Source organism: Pecten maximus, chromosome 11, assembly GCF_902652985.1.
Source record: "Pecten maximus chromosome 11, xPecMax1.1, whole genome shotgun sequence".
NCBI classification, from domain to species: Eukaryota; Metazoa; Mollusca; class Bivalvia; order Pectinida; family Pectinidae; genus Pecten; species Pecten maximus.
Genome location: NC_047025.1, coordinates 29260172 through 29274723, shown reverse-complemented (window position 1 = coordinate 29274723; position 14552 = coordinate 29260172). Strand labels below are relative to the sequence as shown.

At 33.6% G+C, this 14552-nt stretch overlaps 1 protein-coding gene across 1 annotated transcript; it reads left to right on the top strand.

The window, feature by feature from the left end:
* Window positions 1-6236: 6236 nt before the first annotated feature.
* Window positions 6237-11126, top strand: LOC117338645 (peptidase inhibitor 16-like). The gene is made up of 6 exons (XM_033900003.1): window positions 6237-6506; window positions 7214-7340; window positions 8291-8391; window positions 9464-9574; window positions 9866-9963; window positions 10947-11126. The coding sequence occupies exons 1-5, from the start codon at window positions 6261-6263 to the stop codon at window positions 9956-9958; spliced, it is 678 nt and encodes a 225-aa protein (XP_033755894.1). The 5' UTR covers window positions 6237-6260; the 3' UTR covers window positions 9959-9963; window positions 10947-11126.
* The last annotated feature ends 3426 nt before the right edge of the window (window positions 11127-14552 follow it).

The following is a 14552-nucleotide window of genomic DNA, read 5'->3' as shown; positions in this document are numbered from 1 at the left end:
ATTAGTATTGTTATGAAATTATATTTTCTACAGTTGGCTGAAATAAGGTGACATGACACCCGATAAACCATCAAGTAATCTGTAAATTTTACACTTTAATGTGTAGCTTTTACACTTTAATCTGTAAATTATACACTTTAATCTGTAAATTTTACACTTTAATCTGTACATTTTACACTTTAATCTGTAAATTATACACTTTAATCTATAAATTTTACACTTTAATCTGTACATTTTACACTTTAATCTGTAAATTTTATACATTAATCCGTAAAATTTAATCTTTGGCTTTTCATGGAGCCATTTCGATACCTTGAGAGGTCTTCGAGATCAGAAGGTAGGCTATTTGACCTTGTAGAAATCAATATACATGAGGTGTAATTGAGTATTTTATCGAGGGTTAAAGTGAGTAAAAGCCAAAGTAAATTTTACATATTGATGTATATAACTTACAGATTAAAGTGTAATAGTTACAGATTAAAGTGTATAATTTACAGATTAAAGTGTAAAATCTACACATTAAAGGGCATAATTTACAGATTAAAGTGTAAAATTTACAGATTAAAGTGTAAAATTTACAGATAAAAGTGTAAATTTTACACATTTAAGTGTATAATTTTCAGATTAAAGTGTAATATTTACAGATTAAAGTGTATAATTTACAAACTAAAGTGTAAAATTTACTGAGTAAAGTGTAAATTTTATACATTAAAGTGTCAAATTTACAGATCAAAGTGTATAATTTACACATTAAAGTGTGGATATAAAAAAAAAAAAGTTTAAATGTGGCCCTAATACGCTTCAAAATTCAAAATAAAAAAAAACAAAAAAACAAAAAAACAAAAAAAAACAACAACAACAAAAAAACAAAAAAATACCTTGACATTCAACTAGGTTCGAGAGCTTCATACATAAAAACCACCGTATGGAGTTTCATGAAAAGCCGTTCATTATTTTTCTCCCGGTTTACTCGATTTACATATAACGGAATGCGATCTTCTTAGAAGGCTTCTCTTCTGAGAAGAGCGCAAATCGAGCGGGGCTCGGATGTTAGTGTATCCTGAAGTCCAGCCTCGCCCTGTGTTGTCAACACAGGTTCGGTAGGGTTACACACCATGACAAATGTGTTGGTTTATAAAGAGATAACAGACTCCAGTATGAAGTTATGTTATGATTCCGATAAATAATAACAAAAAAGGATGACAGAAACCACGAGGAAAGACGAGATATTGGTCCACAACAAAACAAAATTCAAGAAACCGACTTCGGACGTACTCTCAATTAATGGAGGATTTTGAGAGTAATGTCAAACTCACAAAGGAATCAAGAACTTTTCTTTCGAAAACAAAGTGTAAAAATGTTTTTGACCCCTTTTTAAAAGGGTTTAATTTTGGTCCAGATGAACTATCTACCCCCATTTTTTTAAATAAAATTTTCACTAGAACGACATCAGGAAAAAAATCGGATCATCCCCTTGGAAACAACAGTGCAAACGACACAGTGAACAAAAAATTTACATTTTAATTAGAAACAAGGGTTTATCCCCAAATTTTTTCTTATTTTTAAATAAAATTATATTTTCACATTTGGGCTGAAAAAAGGTGCCCGGACATCCAAAAAAACCCTAAGACAGGTAATAGACTCCGTTGTAAGCAAAATAGGTTCTCAACTACCTCCGCTTGATTCAAATCAAAAATCAAAACAACACAGACAGTCTAAGAAATAATGTTGTATTTTTCGCCTGTGTGAGCTTTCAAGGGTATACTTGTGAAACGATTGTGACAACCGAGCTCAGTACTAAGGCTCCACGATTTGACCTTGGCCCTGGTGTATTTGTTACCGATACGCATAGGTTTACACGGAACAAATCAAGATGCTTAATCACGCTACCTGGTATGTTTTTATTAAATAGCTGCAGTGAAACATTTGAAAAATCCTAAATGACGAGTAAGATGAAAGAATATGCTTACATCCATAATAAAAGATTTTCCTGTTAATATTGATTTTCTATGAAATATTAAACGATAACACGACTCATTATCGATTGGAGAAACAATACCTATTTAAGATATGCATGCAAATCTAGGAAAATAGACAAGGATATCGCTGTATTTAATTCTACATACGAGATAGAGGGAGGTTAGATGAGATCAGGCTACAGATAACTACGTGTTACAGCAATCACATAGTGTAGGGTTTTTACAGACAAACGCCATGTCTGGTTTCATCATTAGTATTCCGGGATTTCCAATACGCAGAACCCTGTTTACACTTTAATTAGTTTCCGAAAGTTTCATGTTCCGCAGGAATATCCTATATGTTGAATTCAATGTTGGTACCAATCCAAATATATGTATTTCTGATAATGATTTCTGAACTACAATGAAATAAGCTCACCTGATATATATGTTGTGACGTAAGTGCACTATCATAATGATTTCCGCGTTTGTGTGCCCTCCAAAAAGAATTCTCGTATTAGGTCATTCCTTGATTACTGTTAAAGGAAATAGTCATTCACTTCCCAGAATCCAAATCAGAGATTGATTATAAAACAAACAAGAGAATAACGTAGTAAGAAGAAACGGAGCAAGTACATGTTATCCCATTTCCATTGTGTGATGATACATTATGGCGTGAAATACTTGAGTAAAAGGATATTATCACACAGACTAGGTGGTGACGTGGTTAACAAAGAAGAATATGTTGTATGCATTATGCGATTCACCTGGAAAGAGGAGAAACCAGGATGATTTCATATGAAATCAAATCACATATATACATAACAGTTGATAGATACTATACAACCTACTTTCTGTCAGTGCGAAAAATGAAGTTAATTGTTAATTATTGTTGTGTCAGGTTGCAACAAATCAGAGACGAATTTATGAAAGGAAATGGAAAATGGCAATATAAGTATATGGGTATTTTACAAAAAGTTTTTTTTAGCTCAGTGGCCTCGGAAACGGTACATAAAACGCCTGCCAGATTAAACAATACATGTACATGGCTGATACAAAAGTGGAAAACATACAATAGGATTAGCCACATTTGTCTCGTTAAAGTTTTTGTTTCGTTGAAGTTCAATTTGTCTCGAGAACATGATGGAAGGATCAATTGTATGAAGTTTAAGAAAAATCCATTCACATTCCCCCAAGAAATCTGCTGGAAAGCAAATTTTATATGAAAGTTCCATAAATAGTAATGGTGTCCTTTACGACTTGATTTCCAACCCCTTTCAAGAACATGACGCAAAAGAGAACAGCATTGTCTTGTTGTCTTCACACAAGGAACAACTACTGTATATGAAATTTTATGAAAATTATTGAATGCTTTGCAACACACAGGCTTTATTTTATAAAAATTTCTTAAAAACAAAAAAAAAAACAAAAAAAAACGGAAGCGTATTAGGGCTATTTTAAACTTTTTAATTTTTAATTTCCAAATTTACAGATTAAAGTGTATAATTTACACATTAAAGTGTGGAAATAAAAAATTAAAAAGTTTAAATTCAGCCCTAATACGCTTCAAAATTCAAAATTCAAAATTCAAAAAAAAAAACAAAAAAAAAAAAACAACAACAACAAAAAACAAAAAAAAACAACCTTGACATTCAACTAGGTTCGAGAGCTTCATACATAAAAACCACCGTATGGAGTTTCATGAAAAGCCGTTCAATATTTTTCACTGAAAGTTGCAGACAAACTAATTTCGTAAACTTTCTAAAAAAATAATGCTGATTTCAAGGCCTTGACATTCAACTGGTCTTGAGAAATTCCTGCAATGAATATCTGTATGACGTTTAAAAAATTCCATTTATTGCTTTTCCCAGAAAACTACGGACAAGGTAAATGTTAATGGACGGAATGAAGGACGGACGTTCGTTGCGACTAACGGACAGACAAAGTGATGTGAATATTCGCCACTTCACTCCTGTACACAAAGTTAGTTTTGTGAAAGAATCATTGTATCTTTTCAATATTAACATAAAGAAATAGACTATGCATGTCTTATACACACTTATTCAATTCTGACAAGTCTGGGCTTCGGGGAATCACACACCTACTCCAGAGCCCCACTCAATTTGCACTCTTCTTCTTCTAGAATATATCTTCCGGTCACTCGATTTGTAGCTCTTCTGCTTCTGGAAGATCTTCTACCTCTTCCGTCTCAAAGCTGGGAGATTTATCTTCCAAGATGGCGGCGACCATGTTTTAAGTGTGCGAGTGATGAGTTTCACTAGAGAGGGATACATGTATATGACACATACATGCATGTGTTTGTGTCATAGTGTTTGAGAAAACTTAAAAAACTTGTTTATTTTGGGTTATATTCTCCCGGTTTACTCGATTTACATATAACGGAATGCGATCTTCTTAGAAGGCTTCTCTTCTGAGAAGAGCGCAAATCGAGTGGGGCTCGGATGTTAGTGTATCCCGAAGTCCAGCCTCGCCCTGTGTTGTCAACACAGGTTCGGTAGGGTTACACACCATGAGAAATGTGTTGGTTTATAAAGAGATAACAGACTCCAGTATGAAGTTATGTAATGATTCCGATAAATAATAACAAAAAAGGATGACAGAAACCACGAGGAAAGACGAGATATAGGTCCACAACAAAATAAAATTCAAGAAACCGACTTCGGACGTACTCTCAGAATTAATATGGATGGATGTTTTGAGAGTAAGTGTACACAGGGGCGCAGCTGCACAAATGTCTAAAACAAATTCGCCCGCTCGCTCCCTTTTATTTTTCCAATTTCCCAAAGAACAACTTACTAATTTCGCGTGGCCTTAAACTGAATACGTTTCGCATAGCACATTCCTATATGCCTACTCTACAATATAATATCTATAAAAACCTCTCCTACTACACTATTGTTAAGTATCCAAAGTTAAGTGAAGAATAATTAAGATAAAAAAACTGCTTATTTTTGTCTGAGAAAAATTAAGCGTGAAGTCCTTTTAGGACTGTACTTTAAACAGCCTTTTTCGGACACAGATTTTGTGTGTGTATGTTATGTAGGAATACGGACTAATTATTACAAAGTAGGTGCAAATCTTCAGACAGTTACAAAAGACCTTAAATGACAAATAAGAAGTCTGAGCATTAAAAATAATTTAAAAAAAAGACAATAAATGAATGAATAAATAAATAAACCTCCTTTCTACCAGTCCTATGATTGTGGTTCAAATGTTGTTTAGGTCGGTCCTGAAGTATAATTATTTTATCATTGTACCCATCTGACCGACATAGCATAGCGCTTTGATTTCGGTTTTAATCTATTCCATGCCTACGTCATTAAGGATAAGTAATGTTTGTTTGTGCATATTTACTGTACAAACATATGCTGTTGTCTCCCATTGATTGATGTAGACACTGTGGAGGGCCTATAAATAAACATGTGTTTGTTAAAAGACGTGGGCAGAAAAAGAACAAATATGAATCGCGTATGACCTTTACGTTGATAAGAATCAAACATGTCTTATGTACATAAGTACTTAAAATAGCATGGAATGTGTCATGTATCTGTTAAGGAGAAGCATTAAGGACTTAAAGCAGTATTCCATACCAAATATTAATTTTGAATTATTCGAATTCAATCGTTCAGGCTCTTAAAAAAATAGTGACGCAATTAATTTTAAACTAATAAATAATTTTGTGTGCTTTAATAAGGTGATATGCTGTTCCCATAGCTCATCTTTTTTATGTGTTAAAGCCCGAACTATTCTTAGCTAAGAATAAAAACAATTGAAAAGATAATGTATCATATAGTTGTCCTTTGGTCATCCAATTTGTAACTCGATGTCAACAGCTAATAAAAAATGTGATTGAAAGATATTCATGTCAAATGAAATTGATTGATTTATTTGTATGAAGAGTTCCGATCGATGAAATCGCAATCTGTGTAAAGAAATGTGATACTGTTGTAAATGTATAACTGAATTATTTGAGGACCTGAATGCTAAATTTTACAGCTCGATCACATGTAAGCAATACACATGCCGTTAAGTTAATGGAAAGGATTATTTCTATAATTAAATATGAATGTTCATGTAGGTATATTTACTGTATTTGTGTAAATTACGCGGAGAAAGCAACGAAATTGTTTACAGAAATGGTTTTGGATAAAAATAAATAAGATCAAAGAACCAAGGCATGTCATGTGCTATATTAGAAATTATGAACAGTCAACACAATTAAGTATAAAAAGGGCAATATCGCTGGCCTGCAGCAGTAGATTTCTGAAACCTACCGTAACAATGCAGATATCAGTATTCGTTGGCTGTTTCCTCTTGGTCGCAGTATCTGCTGCCCCAGATGGCATCGTACTGAGAGAATTGGAGAAGGAGCTGGAAGATTCGTTTAGACTTGGCGGAGATCTGCTTCTGGACAGGAAATCTACGGAAAAGAATGGCTTGACTGAGACGGAGAAACAGGACATCTTGGACTACCACAATGACATCCGAGCCAATGTCCAGCCCAGTGCATCCAACATGCTGAAAATGGTCAGTTCTTAATTCATACTTATTTTTGTACGTTTCATTATAAATAAGTATTTTGATAAGCATTTATAGATGTCCAGCCAAATTGACATTTAGTCGTAGAGTAGTGCTGAGCTATTTACATGAGTTGATATAAATAAGAAATTTATACATATACAAATTGAATTTGCATCAACATCGCTCGATCAAAAAAACTTCGCTAGCCATTATTAGAAACAAATTTGATATGAGAACTAAGATCTATTCATTTGGGAAGTTGTCTAGATGTTGAAGGTGACACTAAAAATGTTAGCTTTATATTTTGTTGTGGGTTTGGGCTTCAGGATTTTCACACCGCTGTCTACATAATAATACAAATACCAGGCTTCTAAAAGCTTTAAATAGGAAATCTTTACAAAAAGAAAATATATATATATATATTATCCTCAATATCATTTTTATGTTTTCATCTTATCGTGTATCGTGTAACAGCTCAAAAAAGAAAAAATCATGCATCAAGAAAATATCTTAAAATCCTTTTTTGTTGAAATATGAATCCTGATCTGCGGTTAAGCATCCATTGTTTAATTGATTATTTAGAATAGATCACAATATATAAATAAGTGATCAGTATTTTAATAACTTAGGAATTGAATAGTCCATTTTGGTCCTCACGACGTAAACGTAATAGCTTGGCAGAGTATGTTGATGTTATGAACGTTTCTTTTCAGCAATGGAGTGATGAGTTGGCAAAAACTGCCCAGGATTACGCTGATAAGTGTATCTGGGGTCATAACGGTGATAGGTCGTCCGGGTCATCGTTCTGGTATGTCGGAGAGAACCTCTTCCTTTCCTCATGTAAGTATTAATTAGCTTGATTAAATCAGTACCCAGTGTTCCTGGTGTTAAGAGGAGGGATGAAGGGAGGAATCTTCTTCATATATATTTCAAATTATAATATTATGTTCAAAACGTTTGTAGGCATGAATTGCACAGACACAGAGTAAACAACCTATTTCTGATTTAGTAACAAATACCGTTTAAATTAAAGGACTCACACAATTAAATCAGCCAATCAGCAGGTGTTTCACGCTGAACCAAGTCCCTGAGGAAAATGTGTTTCTTAGGTTTGTAGCTGTTTTCCTGAGTAAATAACATATGGAATAGGTACTTTCTATATACGAGAATAAAGAATTAGGTGTTGAGGTTTGGAAAATCAAAAATATACACTCCTACTGAAAATAGAATGACGTAGGATTCGAGGTGTAAAAAGGCGGGGATTCCCCAGTTGGGGGTTCCCCAGTGTACTGTACATGTTAGGGTTACTGTCTTTCGAGTACCCGTGTGCTCTTATATGACATTAAACCTATAACAACATTTATCCGATAGAAAAAAACTTCAAACTTTAATTTGATATAAATTTCACATCATTTGAACTTCAAACGAGCGAATAAAGGGATGGGGTCACTAGTTATAACATATAGTAAATTATTTAATTGTTTGAGTCCTTTAAATAGTCCTTGATATGTACGATCACCAATTTTTGTCTCGAAAATAACTTTCTCTAAGAAAAGTCTTAATAGAAAGATGTTCTTCCGTTGCTATTTGACACTTTCTTTTACATTCAGTATCCCGCAAACTGTTTTCACATAATAAACAGTTCTGAAAAAATGGTTACGCTGTAAATTTTACACTATTTTGTTAGAAACTGTCAAACGATTTCGTAAAAATGTGTATACCTATACAATAGAATATTATATTCAAGAAAATAGTGTAAATTTGTGTTTCTTTTCTTTCATTACATGCAGACTACAACGGAAAGTATGTCGTAGACAAATGGGCTAGTGAGGAGTCGGATTTTACCTATTCCTCTAATACCTGTAGCGGTGTGTGTGGTCACTATACCCAGGTGAGTTAACACGTATTGATACTATACCCAGGTGAGAATGTGGTCACTTTACACAGGTGAGTTAACACGTATTGATACTATACCCAGGTGAGGATGTGGTCACTATACCCAGGTGAGTTTACACGTTTTGATACTATACCCAGGTGAGGATGTGGTCACTACACACAGGTGAGTTCATTTCATTTCAACATATTTTATTGATAATCAAATGGATTGAACATTGAACATTGAACATTGAACACAGGTGAGTTAACGGGTATCGATACTATATATACCCACCCAGTTGAAGATGTGGTCACTTTACTGAGGGAAGTTACAGGTATCGATACTATATCTAGGTGAGGATGTGGTCACTTTACACCGGTGAGTTAACAGGTATCGATACTATACCCAGGTGAGGATGTGGTCAGTTGAGTTCACGGGTATCGATACTATACCCACCCAGTTGAAGATGTGGTCACTTTACACAGGTAAGTTAACGGGTATCGACACCATACCTAGATGAGGATGTGGTCACTTTACACGGGTGAGGTACAGATGTGGTCAAAATACATTGTTTACCAGTAATTCATTGAATGAAAGTAAAAAAAATCCCCTTCGTCGAGATCAACCTACTCGCTCAGGAAAAACCGGATTAATTTCCGGAAACCTGCGCCCAATGGCAAGGGAGAGTTCGGACTAATTACTTCTGACTGAAAGTTATCCTCAGGGATAACATTGGAACCTATGTTAGATCCTCCTGTACAATACAGACACTGACAGTTATGAACCTACAATACAGTCAAAACAAAAAATGGTATGACCGCTCAGTACGAGACGACGGCTAGAAATGACCCCAACTCGCATGCGAAACGCAATCGCACACAGCACATGCTACATTAGCTAGAACATGCCGAACAAGAGATACCATTCACGCTATACTACGAAACGCGGGAATATACGGTCACCAAATACAAATAAGTAAACCAAACCAATTCACAATAGCGGTAATGGTTACAACATTATATTTTCAAAACACCTATGTAGTATAGTAGATGGATGCGATATATTTCATATTTCGTTTTTGTTACAGGTAGTCTGGGCTACGTCTGGGTATTTGGGATGTGGAGCCAAGATGTGCAGTTCTCTTCAGGGTCTGAGCTGGAGTAATGCCGTCATCGTCGTCTGTAACTATGGCAACGGGTACGTTATTCACATTGTCACGTGATTTAGTGCCGTCATCGACAATGATTTGAACAGCCAATGATAAAACTGCGTTAGAGATACAAAGTATATACACTATACCGCAGTTATTTCACGCGTTTCGGTGCCGAAGTAGTATGAAACTTCTCATTTCTTGGCATTGCTTTATGGAAATGACTCTTTTAATGATTTAGATTATTTGTTTTAATCTAATCCTTCAACTCACAATAGAAAGGCCAAGAGACATCCTGGCATTATTAGCTTCTCTGAAATCCTACTTGTTTTACTACAGGGGAACTTCCGAGGCTATCTCCCGTACAATGAAGGCACGTCGTGTTCCAAATGTCCCTCTGGAACCAGCTGTCAAAACGGGCTTTGTGCATGAACAAAGTAAGTGAGAAAGATGCTCAAATATTCTATAAAATAATAATGCAAACATGACCCTAAAATAGTCACTAAAAAGGAAAAGCAACCTTGCTCCAGGTTTTTTTTCAATTTTCTCTAACTTGAGCTAAATTCCTAAACTTTTGATTTCCATAAGAAACCATTACATAATATAAGGGAGATTCCCTAACTAAGATTTCCCTCTTAAATCTATGAAGTTTTTCTATGGAAAATTTAAGTCAAGGAATTTCTTTAAGTTAATTCCATTGAGGCTGTAAGAAATAATTTTATCTTAAAGAACATTATACATGCATCATTTGTTCTCTTTAGTTTCATGATAAAATATTGAACGTCAAAGTTAATCTCATAGGTGCCAATCAGAAACATGTTTTATTGTAGATAGTAATTCAATATTTCGCAAATAAGGTATTCAATCTTATCATAACGATTTTTTTTTTAAATTGTGACAAATTTCAGTTTTGTTAACTTAAACGAACGTACTCCCTGATCAATGCATATACAATGCAGATTTTCAGATGCAGATGAAGATGGTTTTGTCACATTTTTTCAGTTTCAAATAATGTTTTCACTTAATTACACAATTAATAACATATTTGTAAGGGGTTAGCCGCTTATTTCCACTTTTGAAAGTAATACCATTCGCCCTTGCGCGTACTTTGAAATAAATCGAAAATTAAATGTTTTGTGTTGAGTATCAAAAAAGTTCTGTATTTTCATTACAAATCCAATGCTATTTTTCACCTGCGGTAAGCACTCAATATAATATATGTTCGGCACTGAAAGGGAATCTTATCTTTAGATTTGCATCAGTTGTCGCTCCATATGATATTTCTCGTACGAGTGATTAGCACCTTTAAATATAAACAGGGGAAATTACTGTGAATGAGTTTGTGTACTTGTTTACTGTGACGTAATTCGTACAACCTTATCTTGATATGATGTTAACTATTATATTTTTCTCATTTCAGGAACCTGATACTTTTCACAAATGGAATGACGACACACAATCTGACAATTCTCTAGGATCTTCCTGTGACTTTTGCAACTTGCATACTTTTAAAAATTAAATTGTACTAACATAACATTTCAACTATTTCATATTCTTTATACTTTAATATTCAAAATAAAATTATTTTCTGAAAAAGAAATCTTGTTATTATTATTTAATTGGAATGAAACATTGCTAATTTATTGATTATGAAAAATGGATTTTAGAAACAGTGTAAGAGTTATTTCCCCTTAGATGTAAATTTCACGAATAACCAATTTTCGCTTTAAGAGTTGCCACCCTTCCATTATTATTGTCAAGGAGACATTAAACATTAGAAATGTGTTAATACAGGAAGGCAGACATCCATTTTGTTACTTTTACAGTTTTTTTTCGGCATAGCCGTATAATATTCTTTTGGTCCCGGATATGACGCGACAGGTGGCGTTACTGGTCAAGATGAAGTATGTTATTGGTCAATGCAAAATGCAGATAAGCAGTTAAAAACGAAACAACGTTAAGATTGAATGCAAGCTGAATAAGTGGATGTATCTTTTCAAATGACACATCAATGAAATTATATTCCTGATTCAAATGCAGTCTTATTATCACCAAAAATGGTTCAAACGGATATGATTTTGTTATCTGCTGAAACACATTACTGTAGTTCGTTAATTTATTTCACCAGCAGTTTTACATTATTACCACCAGCATTAAAACTATGCCGTTTATCTTTTTTAAATATATTTCTTGTTTAGCTGTGTCTTATTTGTATGATCTTGTTTTATATATAATTCACTACATCCTTTGTCGTTATACTTTGATTAAGTTGTTCAAATTGTACAACTGATTCCAAATTATCAAATAATCGAATTAAATAGCAACTGGCTTAAAAACTAAAAAAAAAAAAAAAAAAACCCAAATAAATATTTAATGTAATCAATTAATTTTAGAAAATTAAGAAACCATGCTTACCTCTTCACTTAGAAGTATAGTACATTAAAAGTGAAAGAAGTAAATATTTGCAAAAAATGACCCTGTATTCAACGCTACATGTGCATCCTAATGATTCATTTAAAAAATTATAACAATTTAGTATAAACGGTTTCGTTTCATAAAGACGAGACAAAAAAGCAACAAAAATCGCTTCAGGACTTAACAGTATATGGAAACAGACTGTAAAGCTTATGTTAAACCAATTCCCTTCTATAGAAATTTACAATATCGAGATGGACAAGATCAGCAATAAAACAAAATGTGAAAGAAGATTTGATTAGATATAGAATCCTTAGGTTTGATACTTCTACTGTTTATACATCCTATAGTAGGAGGAGGGTGTGCAGGGAAGAGGGGGAAAGTGTGTGTGGTGAGCTTGCAAGATTAATTTGTTATGGGTGGTTTAAAACCTTTCAAAGCTTTCATGATCATGCATGTTAAAAAAAGAAACAACATACACTGTAATAACAATGATTAATTCCTCGGGTACCTGATGTAATTCCAACGTGATGTTAGCATAAGATATGAAATCAGAAACGTTTAGTTGCTGATTAACTTTTGAACACAGTTAAACAATTCACTATTTTTCTTCGAGAGAAAGGTCAACATCTCCATATAGTAATATTCTTTCCGGAAGGTTATAACGAGTTATTTGATTGAAGTAAGTCGTGCGGAGATTATCGTATAGTGGGAATATAAGATAAAAAGATAGTGGAAGTTTGTTTCATTCGATAATCCGCATGAGCAGAGAGGACTATCAACCAAGCCTTTCGAGAAGAGGTAACTATTCAATGAGCTGCATTCCATTCTGAGTCTTGCATGTAGAATCTGACCATGTCTACTTCCAGAGGAGAAGTATAATGGAACTTTTCTGGAATGTCCATGTAAGTGTTTCTTAAGATTTCGTAATGACGGATTCGCTTTATCATAGAAAGAAAGAGGGTTCCAGCAGTGTTAGAAGGATGGAATGAAAGAATTATAAAATAAAGAAGTATGACAAAGCAATGGACGAAAGTTTTCTCCGTCTCTAGTTGTATGAGTATGTACATCGGAATTTCTTTTCCGAAAAATGTCTGGCGTTTTCTTTCAAATTTGTACTTGGATCTATTGTTGCAACATTTGATATAATTTATTATTTCAATAACAATATAGATTTAGTTTTAGTCATCTTCATGGTGCACTGTTCCTGTTAAGATGATGTTTTTATACCATTGAAATAAAGGAAAGCAAACTGTAGCATTATATATATGTATAAATAGAGAATACATTTTACAATTTAGACACACCATCTGTAAAAAAGAATCGAATATTAGATATTACTAAAACACTTCACATATTGGTAACTGTTTTTCAGTTATATTATAGCATAATATAAACATACAACTGTTGTTAATACTATTTATCATACACTAATATTCTTTATGTTAAAGCTTGATCATAACACGTACCATAAAATAAAAGATAACAGGAAGAAAGTGGTAGTCATAATGTAACATACAGAAATAAAATACTTTATCAATTATTAAATGAGCATAATATAGATATATTGTTATCATATGACCGTGATATGATCCGTGGGATGATTAGTCGACAGGAAAACGGAAACTCACTTCCATCAGATAGTAGATAGTTATATATGAAGCTTCCTTCAGATAGTAGATAGTAATATATGAAGCTTCCTTCAGATAGTAGATAGTAATATATAAAGCTTCCATCAGATAGTAGATAGTAATATATAAAGCTTCCTTCAGATAGTAGATATTTATATATGAAACCGTATGTAAACGATTTGAACAGCAACATTTTTTGGTTTTCATCAACACTGATTAACAGTTTTCAAATGGTACTGTTCAGGTATATGTTGAATTTAACATATTGATCTTAACTGTTTTTTTTAATTTTTCAACGCAATATTTAGACGCGGATTTCAAAGGATTTGAGGAAAGACTGGTGGATAACAATTTTAAACGTGATAGTCCGTGAAAAAAGTGGCAAATATGTATCGTGTCACGAATACATATGTAAGATTATGTTCTTTTCTCTTTGTGAAAGTATCATAGGGAGATTACCATATAACGATAAAAGGCATAACACAAAGCGTTCCCACATTTCATCATTAGAAGCATTACTGTTTAATACATTGTAACATTTTCAAAGCGAAACAGGAAAAAAACTGTCGAAAAAGAACACGAAATCCATACTCAGTATCGCATTACGATAAAACACCAACTATCTTAATGAAATAACCTTTTAACCTATACGATGACGCGCTGCGAAACAAGCAGGAGCTCTCTGTATTAGTATTCACTACCGAATTGGAATAGCATGCTCCTAGATGCACTTCCATGAAAACATCCAGACCACAGCGTATTGTCAGGAACAACACCCACTGCGACTAGCCCAGTCATAAATTGAATTTATGATAATATCACTGGATGCAATGATAGCGCGTTTTGGATTTCAAACAAACCGCGTCGAAGGTGAATATAACATAGTTTATTTCACCAGAGAGGCCATTGAACAGAGCTGGACAGCCCTAGTAGTCATCCTGATTTTTACCTTGCGAAGTAAATGTAAATCGATTTAGCAA

Bases quoted from the DNA above. Each gene is read 5' to 3' on its own strand.
- LOC117338645 (XM_033900003.1), top strand. From the start codon at position 6,261: ATGCAGATATCAGTATTCGTTGGCTGTTTCCTCTTGGTCGCAGTATCT. The intron at 6,507-7,213 runs GTCAGTTCTTAA...GTTTCTTTTCAG, and splicing joins CATCCAACATGCTGAAAATG to CAATGGAGTGATGAGTTGGC. The intron at 9,575-9,865 runs TACGTTATTCAC...GTTTTACTACAG, and splicing joins TCTGTAACTATGGCAACGGG to GGGAACTTCCGAGGCTATCT.